The sequence below is a fragment of the Stomoxys calcitrans genome, chromosome 5 (assembly GCF_963082655.1).
Source record: "Stomoxys calcitrans chromosome 5, idStoCalc2.1, whole genome shotgun sequence".
NCBI classification, from domain to species: Eukaryota; Metazoa; Arthropoda; class Insecta; order Diptera; family Muscidae; genus Stomoxys; species Stomoxys calcitrans.
In genome coordinates, this window is record NC_081556.1 from 114,358,247 (window position 1) to 114,374,443 (window position 16,197).

Consider the following 16,197-nt stretch of genomic DNA (forward strand, 5'->3'; position numbering starts at 1 on the left):
ATCACAGTCACAGCTCACTATTCACCTCATGCGTGTGTGTGAAGTGAACAATGTAGCTGAAGATTTGGTGGCAAATGTCTTCAGATTTTTTGCAGCGAAATAAGAGGCAAGTTCGTTAAGGTAGATGTTTAGACTCTCCCAGATGTCATCAATGAGGGGGCCTGATGCCATGATCGTACAATCTTCAGCATATGATACAATCTCTATGCCGTCTGGAGGGGGTAGAATGGATGAGAGGTAAAGGTTAGACAGTTCCGGAGATATCACCCCACCTTGGGGAACTCCCTGCTTCGTCTTCTTATCCCTAAATTCCACAAAAGACTGGCGACCACACAGATAATTCGCGACCCATCGTTTCAGGCCTGGCTGGAGGGACGTGTTGGCGATGTCCTCAAATAGTTTGACATGTCGAATGCCGTCGATAGATCCAGTGCCACGAGGACCGTCCTATCACATAGCCTAGGCTGATTGAAGCCACAGCAAATGTGAGCGGTGATGGCATGCAAGCTGTTGTTGTGCTATGCAGTCTTCGAAATCCATGCTGATGCTCGGCGAATAGAAATTCTCCTACGAGGCTCGCCAGGAATAATGCTTCAAGCGTCTTTGCTACTGGTAAGAGAAGGGAGATCGGTCTGTACGACTCCCCCAAACTTGGGTACTTTCTAGGCTTTAGTAGTGGGATCACTCTACCCTTTTTTCCAAAGATCGGGAACTATAAGAGTGCTCAAAGACAGATTGAGGACAGTAGTAAGGTACTCAACTCGAGGTGAAACCAGATTCTTCAACATTAGTGTAGAGATTCCGTTGGGGCCCAACGACTTGGATGATTTGGCGACTGGCCACTGGCCACTGATGACATTCGTAACTTTGCCCGCGATAAATTGTGATGGCTGACCTCCTTCTTACTTCCTTTCAGTAATAGCCTCGTCTCCTCACGATTTTGATCCCCCCAAAGGATTTTCGCGTCCTACCGACCATTTCGCTATTCCACGGGGTTGCATGCGCTTTTGTCGCCTACGCCCTTAACACGGACTGCGTCGACCCGAAAGGCTTCGGATTAACCAAGTTTATTGACGTCAGTCCTCGGGCATTCACGGCCAAATCTTCTACCCTTTCATTCCCCCTGGAGTACCATTATGGCCCAGCACCCAAACGATGCGGATTTTGCCATCCTCAGAGAAGGTGTTAATCTCCTTCTTACACTGCAAGACTGTTCGTGACCTTACCGTCCTGGTTGTTATTGTCCTTATGGCAATTTTATTGTCGGTAAAGATGTTTATACTCGACGTCCTCGCGTGATCACTACCCCAGCTCACGCATTTCGTGATCGCTCGTATCTCCGCCTGCAGAGCCGTATTATGGTCAGGCGGTCTAAAACAGATCTCAGTCCCTGGGTTCTCAATGTAGACCCCCGAATGCGCCGAATGGCTCTCCTACTTGCCCTGTCACTCTCGGGATGCACAATAAATTGACGGTTGAACAACCTGGGGCATCTCTTCGGATCAGTCGCGGTTACTTTGCCAAAAGTGACTGAGGTTGTGTCATCCCATCTACCGGGGTTCGAAAGTGACTTAACTGTAGACCACAGCTTGCCTAAACCGGTGCCTAAGTTACATTGCTCGCTGATTCTGGCGTTAGTGGGGTCCATACAACGAATCCCATCATGCTCGTCTGCGAGTACCTCTACCTGGTATAAAGCGAGCGGCTGCTGCGTTGATGATGTCTCGGAATTTCCTCTCGACCAGTAGCACATCCGAGAGGGGGTGGCAGTTCATTGAAACGGTGATTGGTATACTCTCTGTAGCCAGCCCAATCGGCCTTCTTCTGATTGATAAACGCCCGGCGCTCAGAGGTTATGCAGTCAGGTGGTCGGTGATGGTGAGAATTATGGGGAGGTGGTCTGACCCCAAAGAGAGGACGGCTGGCCAGGATACGTCACTCAGGAGATCAGGGGATGCAATGGAAATGTCTGGCGAGCTGCTGCACCTCTTCGTAATTCTAGTGGGGGCATCCTCATTCACCGTGCATAACGTGGAGCCTTCGATCTGCTCAGCCAATGCTATGCCGCGCTGGTCATTACCTAGGGGAGAATGCCATGAAGTGTGATGCGCCCTTAGAACCAGACGATTATGGGCAGACAGTAACCCACTTATGTCGGGGTTGTAAGCTTGGCCATTAATTGGGACATATCTATCAACCGGCGGTATGTACACGTTGTATAGCTCTATCTCGGCAGCACCGGACCTGACTGCTATCCCCATGCACTCCATGTAGGGGTCACTAGCGCCAGGCGCAGGCGCGATGGGTCTATATTGCATGGAATGGTGTATCACGAAGACCAATCCCCCACCTCCATTCCTTGTCGACTGCGGATGTTTGTTTTTTTTTTTTTATCACTTCATTAATTTTTTTTTTTTTAATTTTTTGCAGCAAATATGAATTCACTGAAGAAACGTACGGCGCCAGCACCGCCGCCCGGCACAAGTTCATCTTCTGCATCGAATTTCTATGGCACCTTGCCGCATCCACCAAGGCATTCGCAAAACTTCGATTCAAATGATATACGAACGCACAATCATAAAAATCAATCAATGGATGCCGCGTCCTATGGTACCCTGCCCCTGTTGCGCTCTGTCGACAGCAGTCCACGTATAATGGGCGGTCACAATAGCTCCACATCACATGGTGGTGGTAGTGGTGGTGGCTTTTATGAACGCCTAGATAAGCTTGTCTCTCAGGATCCCAATGGTGGTCCAACGGGCCATCACATAATTCCAGCCATGACCACATTCGGTCACAAACGTTCACCCAGTGGAGAATCGTTGAATCGTAATTTGCATTTGGCGGGAGCGAAATTAGTACTGCCACCAGCGGGAGAGATACCAATGTTGAAGCATGTGGATAAATCGGCATTGGCGCGACCAAAAATACCACCTCCCGGACCTCCACCAGGTAAGCAAGGCCGCTTTAAACACACAAAACAAGACTTTAAACATTTTTTATGTTTTCAGAGCGAGAAATTTCCAATGGGCAATCCAATGAAAGTATTAGCTCCATAGACGAGGGACCCATTGCGCCACCCCGCAAGGTAAGTGTGTTGAGTGTTGAGTGTTGCTTGCCTTGTTCTGTACAGTTTTCTAGCTTTCCAGGAAGTTTCATTAAATCCTTTTAATAATGCCATTGCAAAAGCTTGTCTTTTATTTTTGGGTTCTCTTCAAAAACACATATAATTAGCTATTGTATTCGTTTTGTATTCTTGTTTATCCTCTTTTTCAAATCGTTTTCCAATTACTTTGTTGTTTTTCCAGCGCAAACATAATAAATTATTGAAATTATCACAACCCAGTGAAGAAACGGTAAAATTAGTCGTTGTTTATTATTTGTTTTTTTTTCTTTCCTTAAGCGTTCCTCTGTTACTCCATTTAGCCTTACTGTCGTTTTGTTTGTTTCGTTAAATAAAAAAAAAACTACTAAAATCTCTCCAAAAAACCCGTAAAACCTAAATCATTGGAGAGTAGTTTGTTTTGAAATCGCAAAAAAGCCATACTAATCGATCATATTTAAAATGCTTGTCAGTTTTGTTGTTTGACTGTTTGTTCTTCTTCTTCTGTTTTAATAAGGCGTGCTTGTTTTTTTTTTTTCTCTCGAATAAACAACATGCTGCGTATATAATAAAAAATAAATATAAACGATTTGCTAACCTGTTTTTCCAGAATATTATGAATGTTTGCGTTATGTTTTCCTTAACTAAAAATACAGTAAAAAAAATCCTCTCAAACTGATGACATAAATCCAAAAAAAATTAAACTATTTCTTTAGAAAATGTTGTCAATATTTTGTTTTTATAGTAACGATTTATTTCTTAAATAAAAATGTCTAATTTGTGAAAATTTTTTTTTCTAATTTTTTTTTTAATCTACTTTTGTTTCTATAGAAATAAAATTGTTGTGAAAATTGTTGTTTCTACTCAAAACAACCAAAACGCATCAAAAAGTCAAGGCAAAATGAGGTGTGCAAAATGCATTTTGTCAAAAAAAAAAAAAAATTTCTATAAAAAAGTTTTGTCAAAATTTTATTTCTATAGAAAATTTTGTAAAAATTTTATTTCAGTAGAAAATTTTGTGAACATTTTTGTTCCTACTAAAAACAACCAAAACGCTTTAAAAAGTCAAGGCAAAATGTGGTGTGCAAAATGCATTTTGTCAAAATTTTATTTCTATAGAAAATTTTGTCAAAATTTTATTTCTATAGAAAATTTTGTCAAAATTTTATTTCTATAGAAAATTTTGTCAAAATTTTATTTCTATAGAAAATTTTGTCAAAATTTTATTTCTATAGAAAATTTTGTCAAAATTTTATTTCTATAGAAAATTTTGTCAAAATTTTATTTCTATAGAAAATTTTGTCAAAATTTTATTTCTATAGAAAATTATGTCAAAATTTTATTTTTATAAAAATTTTTGTCAAAATTTTATTTCTATAGGAAATTTTGTCAAAATTTTATTTCTATAGGAAATTTTGTGAAAATGTTTGTTCCTACTCAAAACAACGCTTTAAAAGTCAAGTCAAAATGTGGTGTGCAAAAAGCATTTTGTAAAAATTTTATTTGTATGGAAAATTTTGTCAAAATGTTATTTATATAGAAAATTTTTGTTCCTACGCAAAACAACCAAAGCGCTTTAAAAAGACAAGCCAAAATGAGTTGTGCAAAATGCATTTTGTCAAAATTTTATTTCTATAGAAAATTTTGTCAAAATTTTATTTCTATAGAAAATTTTGTCAAAATTTCATTTCTATAGAAAATTTTGTCAAAATTTCATTTCTATAGAAAATTTTTTCAAAATTTTATGTCTATAGAAAATTTTTTCAAAATTTTATTTCTTTAGAAAATTTTGTGAAAATTTTTGTTCCTACTCAAAACAATCAAAACGCTTTAAAAAGTCAAGGCAGAATGTGGTGTGCAAAATGCATTTTGTCAAAATTTTATTTCGATAAAAAATTTTGTCAAAATTTTATTTCGATAAAAAAATTTTTCAAAATTTTATTTCTATAGAAAATTTTGTCTGAATTTTATTTTTATAGAAAATTTTATTTTTATAGGAAATTTTGTCAAAATTTCATTTCTATAGAAAATTTTGTCAAAATTTTATTTCTATAGAAAATTTTGTCAAAATTTTATTTCTATAGAAAATTTTGTCAAAATTTTATTTCTATAGAAAATTTTGTCAAAATTTTATTTCTATAGAAAATTTTGTCAAAATTTTATTTCTATAGAAAATTTTGTCAAAATTTTATTTCTATAGAAAATTTTGTCAAAATTTTATTTCTATAGAAAATTTTGTCAAAATTTTATTTCTATAGAAAATTTTGTCAAAATTTTATTTCTATAGAAAATTTTGTCAAAATTTTATTTCTATAGAAAATTTTGTCAAAATTTTATTTCTATAGAAAATTTTGTCAAAATTTTATTTCTATAGAAAATTTTGTCAAAATTTTATTTCTATAGAAAATTTTGTCAAAATTTTATTTCTATAGAAAATTTTGTCAAAATTTTATTTCTATAGAAAATTTTGTCAAAATTTTATTTCTATAGAAAATTTTGTCAAAATTTTATTTCTATAGAAAATTTTGTCAAAATTTTATTTCTATAGAAAATTTTGTCAAAATTTTATTTCTATAGAAAATTTTGTCAAAATTTTATTTCTATAGAAAATTTTGTCAAAATTTTATTTCTATAGAAAATTTTGTCAAAATTTTATTTCTATAGAAAATTTTGTCAAAATTTTATTTCTATAGAAAATTTTGTCAAAATTTTATTTCTATAGAAAATTTTGTCAAAATTTTATTTCTATAGAAAATTTTGTCAAAATTTTATTTCTATAGAAAATTTTGTCAAAATTTTATTTCTATAGAAAATTTTGTCAAAATTTTATTTCTATAGAAAATTTTGTCAAAATTTTATTTCTATAGAAAATTTTGTCAAAATTTTATTTCTATAGAAAATTTTGTCAAAATTTTATTTCTATAGAAAATTTTGTCAAAATTTTATTTCTATAGAAAATTTTGTCAAAATTTTATTTCTATAGAAAATTTTGTCAAAATTTTTTTTCTATAGAAAATTTTGTCAAAATTTTATTTCTATAGAAAATTTTGTCAAAATTTTATTTCTATAGAAAATTTTGTCAAAATTTTATTTCTATAGAAAATTTTGTCAAAATTTTATTTCTATAGAAAATTTTGTCAAAATTTTATTTCTATAGAAAATTTTGTCAAAATTTTATTTCTATAGAAAATTTTGTCAAAATTTTATTTCTATAGAAAATTTTGTCAAAATTTTATTTCTATAGAAAATTTTGTCAAAATTTTATTTCTATAGAAAATTTTGTCAAAATTTTATTTCTATAGAAAATTTTGTCAAAATTTCATTTCTATAGGAAATTTTGTCAAAATTTCATTTCTATAGAAAATTTTTTTTCAAAATTTTATTTCCATAGGCAATTTTGTCAAAATTTCATTTCTATAGAAAATTTTGTCAAAATTTTATTTCTATAGGAAATTTTGTCAAAATTTCATTTCTATAGGAAATTTTGTCAAAATTTCATTTCTATAGGAAATTTTGTCAAAATTTCATTTCTATAGGAAATTTTGTCAAAATTTCATTTCTATAGGAAATTTTGTCAAAATTTCATTTCTATAGGAAATTTTGTCAAAATTTCATTTCTATAGGAAATTTTGTCAAAATTTCATTTCTATAGGAAATTTTGTCAAAATTTCATTTCTATAGAAAATTTTGTCAAAATTTCATTTCTATAGAAAATTTTGTCAAAATTTCATTTCTATAGGAAATTTTGTCAAAATTTTATTTCTATAAAAATTTTTGTCAAAATTTTATTTCTATAGAAAATTTTGTCAAAATTTTATTTCTATAGAAAATTTTGTGAAAATTTTTGTTCCTACTCAAAACACCCAAACCCTTTAAAAAGTCAAGGCAAAATATGTGCAAAATGCATTTTGTCAAAATTTTATTTCTATAGAAAATTTTTTCAAAAATTTATTTCTATAGAAAATTTTTTCAAAAATTTATTTCTATAGAAAATTTTGTGAAAATTTCATTTCTATAGGAAATTTTGCCAAAATTTCATTTCTATAGGAAATTTTGTCAAAATTTCATCTCTATAGGAAATTTTGTCAACATTTCATTTCTATAGGAAATTTTGTCAAAATTTCATTTCTATAGGAAATTTTGTCAAAATTTCATTTCATTTCTATAGGAAATTTTGTCAAAATTTCATTTCTATAGGAAATTTTGTCAAAATTTCATTTCTATGGGAAATTTTGTCAAAATTTCATTTCTATAGAAAATTTTGTCAAAATTTCATTTCTATAGGAAATTTTGTCAAAATTTTATTTCTATAGAAAATTTTGTCAAAATTTTATTTCTATAGAAAATTTTGTCAAAATTTTATTTCTATAGAAAATTTTGTCAAAATTTTATTTCTATAGAAAATTTTGTCAAAATTTTATTTCTATAGAAAATTTTGTCAAAATTTTATTTCTATAGAAAATTTTGTCAAAATTTTATGTCTATAGAAAATTTTTTCAAAATTTTATTTCTTTAGAAAATTTTGTGAAAATTTTTGTTCCTACTCAAAACAATCAAAACGCTTTAAAAAGTCAAGGCAGAATGTGGTGTGCAAAATGCATTTTGTCAAAATTTTATTTCGATAAAAAATTTTGTCAAAATTTTATTTCGATAAAAAATTTTTTCAAAATTTTATTTCTATAGAAAATTTTGTCTGAATTTTATTTTTATAGAAAATTTTATTTCTATAGGAAATTTTGTCAAAATTTCATTTCTATAGAAAATTTTGTCAACATTTTATTTCTATAGAAAATTTTGTCAAAATTTTATTTCTATAGAAAATTTTGTCAAAATTTTATTTCTATAGAAAATTTTGTCAAAATTTTATTTCTATAGAAAATTTTGTCAAAATTTTATTTCTATAGAAAATTTTGTCAAAATTTTATTTCTATAGAAAATTTTGTCAAAATTTTATTTCTATAGAAAATTTTGTCAAAATTTTATTTCTATAGAAAATTTTGTCAAAATTTTATTTCTATAGAAAATTTTGTCAAAATTTTATTTCTATAGAAAATTTTGTCAAAATTTTATTTCTATAGAAAATTTTGTCAAAATTTTATTTCTATAGAAAATTTTGTCAAAATTTTATTTCTATAGAAAATTTTGTCAAAATTTTATTTCTATAGAAAATTTTGTCAAAATTTTATTTCTATAGAAAATTTTGTCAAAATTTTATTTCTATAGAAAATTTTGTCAAAATTTTATTTCTATAGAAAATTTTGTCAAAATTTTATTTCTATAGAAAATTTTGTCAAAATTTCATTTCAATAGAAAATTTTGTCAAAATTTCATTTCTATAGAAAATTTTGTCAAAATTTCATTTCTATAGAAGATTTTGTCAAAATTTTATTTCTATAGAAATTTTGTGAAAATTTTTGTTCCTACTCAAAACAACCAAAACGCTTTAAAAAGTCAAGGCAAAATGTGGTGTGCAAAAAAAATTTTGACAAAATTTTCTTTAGAAATAAAATTTTGACAAAATTTTATTTCTATAGAAAATTTGGTGAACCTTTTTGTTCCTACTCAAAACAACCAAAACGCTTTAAAAAGTCAAGGCAAAATGTGGTGTGCAAAATGCATTTTGTCAAAATTTTATTTCTAAAGAAAATTTTGTCAAAATTTTATTTCTATAGAGAACTTTGTGAAAATTTTTGATCCTACTCAAAACAACCAAAGCGCTTTAAAAAGTCAAGGCAATATGTGGTGTGCAAAATGCGTTTTGTCAAAATTTTATTTCTATAGAAAATTTTGTCAAAATGTTATTTCTATAGAAAATTTTGTGAACATTTTTGTTCCTACTCAAAACAATCAAAGCGCTTTAAAAAGTCAAGGTAAAATGTGGTGTGCAAAATGAATTTTGTCAAAATTATATTTCGATAGAAAATTTTGTCAAAATTTTATTTCTATAGAAAATTTTGTCAAAATTTTATTTCTGTAGAAAATTTTGTCAAAATTTTATTTCTGTAGAAAATTTTGTCAAAATTTTATTTCTGTAGAAAATTTTGTCAAAATTTTATTTCTATAGAAAATTTTGTCAAAATTTTATTTCTATAGAAAATTTTGTCAAAATTTTATTTCTATAGAAAATTTTGTGAACATTTTTGTTCCTACTCAAAACAACCAAAACGCTTTAAAAAGTCGAGGCAAAATGTGGTGTGCAAAATGCATTTTGTCAAAATTTTATTTCTATAGAAAATTTTGTCAAAATTTCATTTCTATAGGAAATTTTGTCAAAATTTCATTTCTATAGGAAATTTTTTCAAAATTTCATTTCTATAGGAAATTTTGTCAAAATTTCATTTCTATAGGAAATTTTGTCAAAATTTCATTTCTATAGGAAATTTTGTCAAAATTTCATTTCTATAGGAAATTTTGTCAAAATTTCATTTCTATAGGAAATTTTGTCAAAATTTCATTTCTATAGGAAATTTTGTCAAAATTTCATTTCTATAGGAAATTTTGTCAAAATTTCATTTCTATAGGAAATTTTGTCAAAATTTCATTTCTATAGGAAATTTTGTCAAAATTTCATTTCTATAGGAAATTTTGTCAAAATTTCATTTCTATAGGAAGTTTTGTTAAAATTTTATTTCTATAGAAAATTTTGTCAAAATTTTATTTCTATAGAAAATTTTGTCAAAATTTTATTTCTATAGGAAATTTTGTCAGTTTTATTTCTAAGGAAATTTTGTCAAAATTTCATTTCTATAGGAAATTTTGTCAAAATTTCATTGCTATAGGAAATTTTGTCAAAATTTTATTTCTATAGGAAATTTTGTTAAAATTTTATTTCTATAGGAAATTTTGTCAAAATTTTATTTCTATAGGAAATTTTGTCAAAATTTTATTTCTATAGAAAATTTTGTCAAAATTTTATTTCTATAGAAAATTTTGTCAAAATTTTATTTCTATAGAAAATTTTGTCAAAATTTTATTTCTATAGAAAATTTTGTCAAAATTTTATTTCTATAGAAAATTTTGTCAAAATTTTATTTCTATAGAAAATTTTGTAAAAATTTTTGTTCCTACTCAAAACAACCAAAACGCTTTAAAAGTCAAGGCAAAATGTGGTGTGCAAAATACATTTTGTCAAAATTTTATTTCTATAAAAAATTTTGTCAAAATTTTATTTCTATAGAAAATTTTGTCAAAATTTTAGTTCCTACTCAAAACAACCAAAACGCTTTAAAAAGTCAAGGCAAAATGTGGTGTGCAAAATACATTTTGTCAAAATTTTATTTCTATAGAAAATTTTGGTCAAAATTTTATTTCTATAGAAAATTTTGGTCAAAATTTTATTTGTATAGAAAATTTTGTCAAAATTTTATTTCTATAGAAAATTTTGGTCAAAATTTTATTTCTATAGAAAATTTTGGTCAACATTTTTGATTCTACACAAAACAACCAAAAAGCTTTTAAAAGTTAAGGCAAAATGTGGTGTGCAAAATCCATTGGGCAGGTTAAAGTTTTTGTCATCAGACTGTTTTAGTGAGCAGTGCAATGGTAGAAGCATGCCTTTAGAATGAAACGTTGGGTCTTATTGATTAACTTCTTCTTATATCACAGTAAAAAAATTTAAAATTTACGTTGGTGGTTTGCTCGATTCTCTCACATGGATGTCTTGTATGGCGTCAGGCTCTAATCAGCTGTGCTCTCCGCATGATAATCGATAAAATACAGGGTACCGCGGCAGTGCTGATCTCTGGAGTAAGGGAGGAGTGCTCCGAGATGTGCCATATTCGACCATATGCCTTTGCTTTTGTTCTGTTAGGGGCTGGGAGAGAAGCGGCGGGACGGACAATGTATTAAAGGAGTTCTTCCTTATTGAGGATTTGTTTCCTAGAAAGGGTCTAGGATACCCTGTCTTTCCCAGGACCTTCTAAATAAACGAGTGGTTTTAAAATACAGGGTAGTTGACACGTGGTCGTTAGATTTGGTAACACAATTCCAACGATTACGTTTTTGTGTGAAAATAATTTTTTGATTCGAATGACGAAAATGAGTGGAAGTAATCTAAATTTAAGAATCAATCCTTTCTCTGTGGCTGCATCTGCCGTATAGTAATTGATCCAGAACTACTCAGGTTTACCGGGGGAGGTTGTTATTGTTGTTGTTGTAACCACATTTTCATGTGGAGGTGGCGATCCTCGTCAAGCTCCTGTAGGCAAGCAAGCTCGTTCTGGTCCAAAGGACCGATCGCCGCGGGTTATTTAAAGGCACCAATAACTCGCCCTGTCATTTCGAGCATCATAGGCACTCAGTATTTGTGCAAGAGCCGGTGCCGCTCGTCCTCTCACTGAGACTTTTCGCTCGATACCGCTGAGTGTCCGCGACTGCAGTTACAGCTACTCCGGATGGAGCATTCCACTATCCGCAACCTATGGACGCGCCCGGTAGCTCGCAGCTAAGCTTCTCCTGACAGCAATGAACACCACACAGATCAGACCTCAATGTTCCAGCTTGTGTGGTGCTCACAACTATTCCGTGCCGGGGAAGGTCAATTTCTTCAGCTGCAATGGTAGGCGGTTGTTCTCCAAGAACCATATTCACCCGGTAGCTATACATCGCATTTACTACCGTGACTGTACGTGTTCGTCTTTTTTCGTCATGGGAGAGGTACATCCCGGAGTGCGCTTCTGGTGCGTGCCGGGATTGAAAAGAACCCCGGTCCAAGATTCTGTTCGGTTTGCCAGAACCGCCTCCATCATCGGTCGGTGTCGGTGAGGTATAACCGGTGCATGGAGTGGGTATATTTCCGATCTTGCTCTGGCCTCACTTCACTACAGGAGTATAGTCATACTGGATATGTCGCAAGGTGCTGTGCGAACATAGCCAGCAATGAGTCAGAAGCGTCGTCGTCTTCTGCGTTCTCGTTGTTGTAGCAGTTTGTTGTGTTCTATCTTTCGTCTGCTGGATTCTGTTGAGTGTCAAGACCCAAGAACTCTGCGACTAAGATGGGGTGCGTCCACAGGGATCTGGGTCTGAGTCGAGTGGGTCTGGCCGGGCAGACTACTGAGGAGACAGCCCGTCGCAGTTCGGAGGGCGGCATTCTGACAGATCTGAATATTATTCCACTGCGTGTCACAAAGTTGACGGGACCACACTGACGCTGCATAACTTACCACAGACCGGCCAATTGCTTTGAACGTGGTCAACAAGGTTTCTTTGTCTGCACCCCAAGTGCTGCCAGCAAGTGACTTGAGGACCTTGTTTCTACTTGTGACTTTATCACAAATTGCTGTGGCATGTGTGGAGAATGTGTAAGAGCTGTCAAATGTGACGCCAAGTATTTTGGGACACTTGATGGTCGGAATCATTTCTCCATTGACCACCACAGTCAGCTCAGTATTCACCTCAGCTCAGTATTCACCTCATATCAGTATTCACCCCACGTATTTAAAGTGAACAATATGGCAGAAGATTTGGTGGCAGATATCTTCAGATTTCTTACAGCGAAATATGAGGCAAGTTCGTTGAGGTATCGCAGATGTCAACAATGGGTGGGGGGCCTGATGCCATGATCGTACAATCGTCCGCATATGATACCATCTCTATGCCGTCTGGAGGAGGTGGAATGGAGGATAGGTAGAGGTTAAACAGTGCCGGAGATATCACCCCGCCTTGGGGAACTCCCTGTTTAACTCTACGGTGCTTTGACTTCTTATCCCTAAATTCCACAAATGACTGGCGACCACACAGATAATTCGAGACCCAGCGTTTCAGGCCTGGCTGGAGAAACGTGTTGGCGATGTTCCAGTGACACGAGGATCGTCCTATCACATGGCCTGGGCTGATTGAAGCCACGGCAAACGTGTGCGGTGATGGCATGCAAGCTGTTGTTGTGCTATGCAATCTTCGAAATCCATGTTGATGATCGGCGAATGGAAATTCTCTTACGAGGCTCGGGAGGAGTAATGCCTCCAGCGTCTTTGCTAGTGATGAGAGAAGGGAGATCGGTCTGTACGACTCCCCCAAACTCGGGTCCTTTCCAGGCTTCAGTAGCGGGATCACTCTGCCCATTTTCTAGACATCGGAAACTAGAAGAGTGTTCAAAGACAGGTTGAGAACAGTAGTAAGTACTCAACTCCGGGTGAATCCACATTCTTCAGCATCAATGTAGATTCCGTCGGAGCCCAACGCCTTGGAGGATTTGGCGCCACGGATGACATTCGAAACTTCGCCCACGGTAAATTGTAATGGCTGTTCATCGGCTCGGAGATCACGAATACGGCGAATGGCTCTTCTCCTTGCCCTGTCACTCTCAGGATGCACAATAAATTGACGGTTGAACAACCTGGCGCATCTCCTCGCATCAGTCACGGTTATTTCACCAAAAGTGACTGAGGTCCTGTCACCCCGTCTACCGGGGTTCGAAAGTGACTTGCCTGTGATGTTGCCAGTGCTGTTTTGTGTGTGATACCTACACTACATGCGACGTGCATTTCGTTTGGTTTGTCTGTTTGCGCTTTCTTTTTTTTTTTTTTTTTTGGTCTTAAAATCCTATTGAGATTTCATTGCAGGTTATTATACTGACCATTTGGTTCAATGCTTCTATTCAAGGAATCTCACAGCAAAGATCTTTCAAAAGTGTTTTTGAATAGTTTTTTTTTAGTTTTTTTTAGTTTTTAGTTTTTTTTTTTTTTTTGGTTTGTTTTTATTAATTTAGTTTTTTTTGTGTTTTTTTTTATTTTCTTTTTTTGATATTTTTTTTTTTATTTTTTTTTATTGTTTATTTTTGTACTTTTTGTTTATTTTTAATTTTTTTATTGTCTCATGTCTTATCATTAATCAAATTTCTCTTAATATTTAACCCTTTATGTGTGAGTGTGCGTGTTCTCTTAATTGTTATCTAAAAACTGTTTCCATGGATTTTTGCCAAATAATTTACAATGTATAAAAACAAAAATCTCATTTGCGATGTGCTTTTGTTTTGCTTTTCTTTTGGCGCTTTTTCTTGCAGCTAATGAATCAGTCAACCAATTACACCGAATATGAGTCATGGAACACTGATATGGACTCTTCAGGTGGTGGTCTAGACCATTCGGCCGATTCGAATTTATCATCGAGCGATAACGATCGGATTAACTCATCGCCCGATAATCTTTTAAAAGGCCCCAGCGGTAGCGGAGGGGGAGTGGGAGGTGGTGGTGGTGGTATTGGTGGAGGCGTCAGCGTAAGCTCTGGCAATAAATTTAACTATGTTAGTAAAATGTTTTTCTGGTTTTTTTTTTCTCATATATGACTGATGAACTCTTAATTTGCTATATTATCGATCTGTTTGCAGGCGGGCCATCGACGTTGTCGTGCTTTGTACGATTGTTCAGCCGACAATGATGATGAGTTGGAATTCAAAGAAGGCGAGGTATTAATTGTTCTCAATGAACGAACAGACGATGAGAACTGGATGGAAGGAGTTATAGAGGGTAATCCTGCGAGGCATGGCATGTTTCCCGTAAGTTTCGTCCATATGCTACCCGATTAAGTAATAACACAACAACAACTACTACAACAACAACAACAAACGAAACCACAACAATATTTGGGTTAGCCTTATTAAATAACATGGTGTAAATGTAGAGAATAAAAATCCAACCAATATCATATAGTATCAAACTCAAAACAAGCAACAACAACAACAACAACAACAATAACACAAAACAATCGTTACAAATAATCGTATGAAGATGAGACAAATTAATAATGATGTTGTAATTTAAACCAAGACAAAGTAGTTGTTCTCTTTTAGTTTTTGTTTTAGATGTAATAAACAAAACAAAACTAATTTTGTTCCGCTCCAAAATTTTACTCAAGGTTATTGTGTACCAACGTACATTCATGTATTTCATAAATAATGTTTTATAACAAACAAACAAACGCAAACGTATTATATGATGTAATTATTATTATTAATATTAAATATATATGCCTAAAGAAAGAATGAAAGGAAAAGAAAACACAAAAAATTAAAAAAAAAACATAATTTTATTAAATTATCATACTATTTATTTCTTTTTACCCTCAATCTACCAAAAGAAGTATACAAAAACACACCATATATACATGTGTGTGTATATGTGAACACCTTTTATTTCTATATCCTGTTTGTTTTTGTACATATTATTTTTGTATAGCGTTTTTCTATATAATACTTTCTTTTCCCGATTTCTTTTTGTTTTTAACTTTAGAGATTGTCCTTATACTCTCTATATATTGACACTCACTGTATATTGTAAAATATTGCTTTATTAAGAATGATATACAACTAAACTAAAAAAAAACAACAACAACAACAAAAAACTCAAATCACAAACAAAACAAAGTAACAAACAAAAAACACCTCCTATGTAATGTTTTTGAAAAATTGCTATGCTATATACCTATATATATATATAATATACAAAACATACCTATATTCATGTATTTCATAAAATTGAACTAAAATCATAATCACAATTGAAAAACTAATTTGGAATTGCTTAAAAATTAAACAAAAAAAATAGAAAAGAATTGATAAAATATCGTATTGTGTAGTAGTTATTAATGATTTAAAGTTTCTACTTGGGGAATGTTATAAATATTCAAATGGAAATAAATTTAACAAATAGCAGTTTGTAAATGTTTATATATGTATGTGTGGGGCAAACGTAAGCAATGGCTGCAAGTGGGAAAACCCCAGAAAACCAAAACCAAAAAAAGACTAGGCTAGTCCAGGTGAAAAGAAACATGTCTAACAACCCGGTCGCCAGCCGCTTTACTCGAAAACGTGAAACTCCATTGTTCATGTTCACTCTAGAAGAGATAAAACAAGTAAGAACGGACTGGCAAACTATCGATAATCGCAATATTCGATATTTCTTATAATAAATATCGACACTATTGTTAATTTCCCATCAAAATGAGAAGTAAATATCAGTAGATCAATTTATATAGATCAATCAGACCTATTCTGAATGACAATTCCGTACTCCCTTTTCTCCTTTTAAACGGCCAGGGTTTTATAGTGGTGATTTTGTGGTATATTCAAACACAGCAAGTTGTCGTTGGTTTTTTTTTTC

The 16,197-nt window shown here is 32.2% G+C and overlaps 1 protein-coding gene across 5 annotated transcripts in view; it reads left to right on the forward strand.

The window, feature by feature from the left end:
* The window catches only part of LOC106092283 (arfGAP with SH3 domain, ANK repeat and PH domain-containing protein), a 143,369-nt gene extending 127,561 nt beyond the window's left edge, over window positions 1-15,808 (forward strand). For 3 of the 5 annotated variants that reach the window (XM_059370565.1, XM_059370566.1, XM_059370567.1), the window contains 4 exons: window positions 2,431-2,952; window positions 3,012-3,088; window positions 14,103-14,342; window positions 14,427-15,807. In XM_059370565.1, coding sequence (XP_059226548.1) covers window positions 2,431-2,952; window positions 3,012-3,088; window positions 14,103-14,342; window positions 14,427-14,624 — 1,037 coding nt within the window. In that variant the 3' untranslated portion in view covers window positions 14,625-15,807. Of the gene's footprint in view, window positions 1-2,430; window positions 2,953-3,011; window positions 3,089-3,308; window positions 3,357-14,102; window positions 14,343-14,426 lie in introns of all 5 variants that reach the window. The other 2 variants (XM_059370569.1, XM_059370568.1) reach the window with 2 other exon arrangements.
* The last annotated feature ends 389 nt before the right edge of the window (window positions 15,809-16,197 follow it).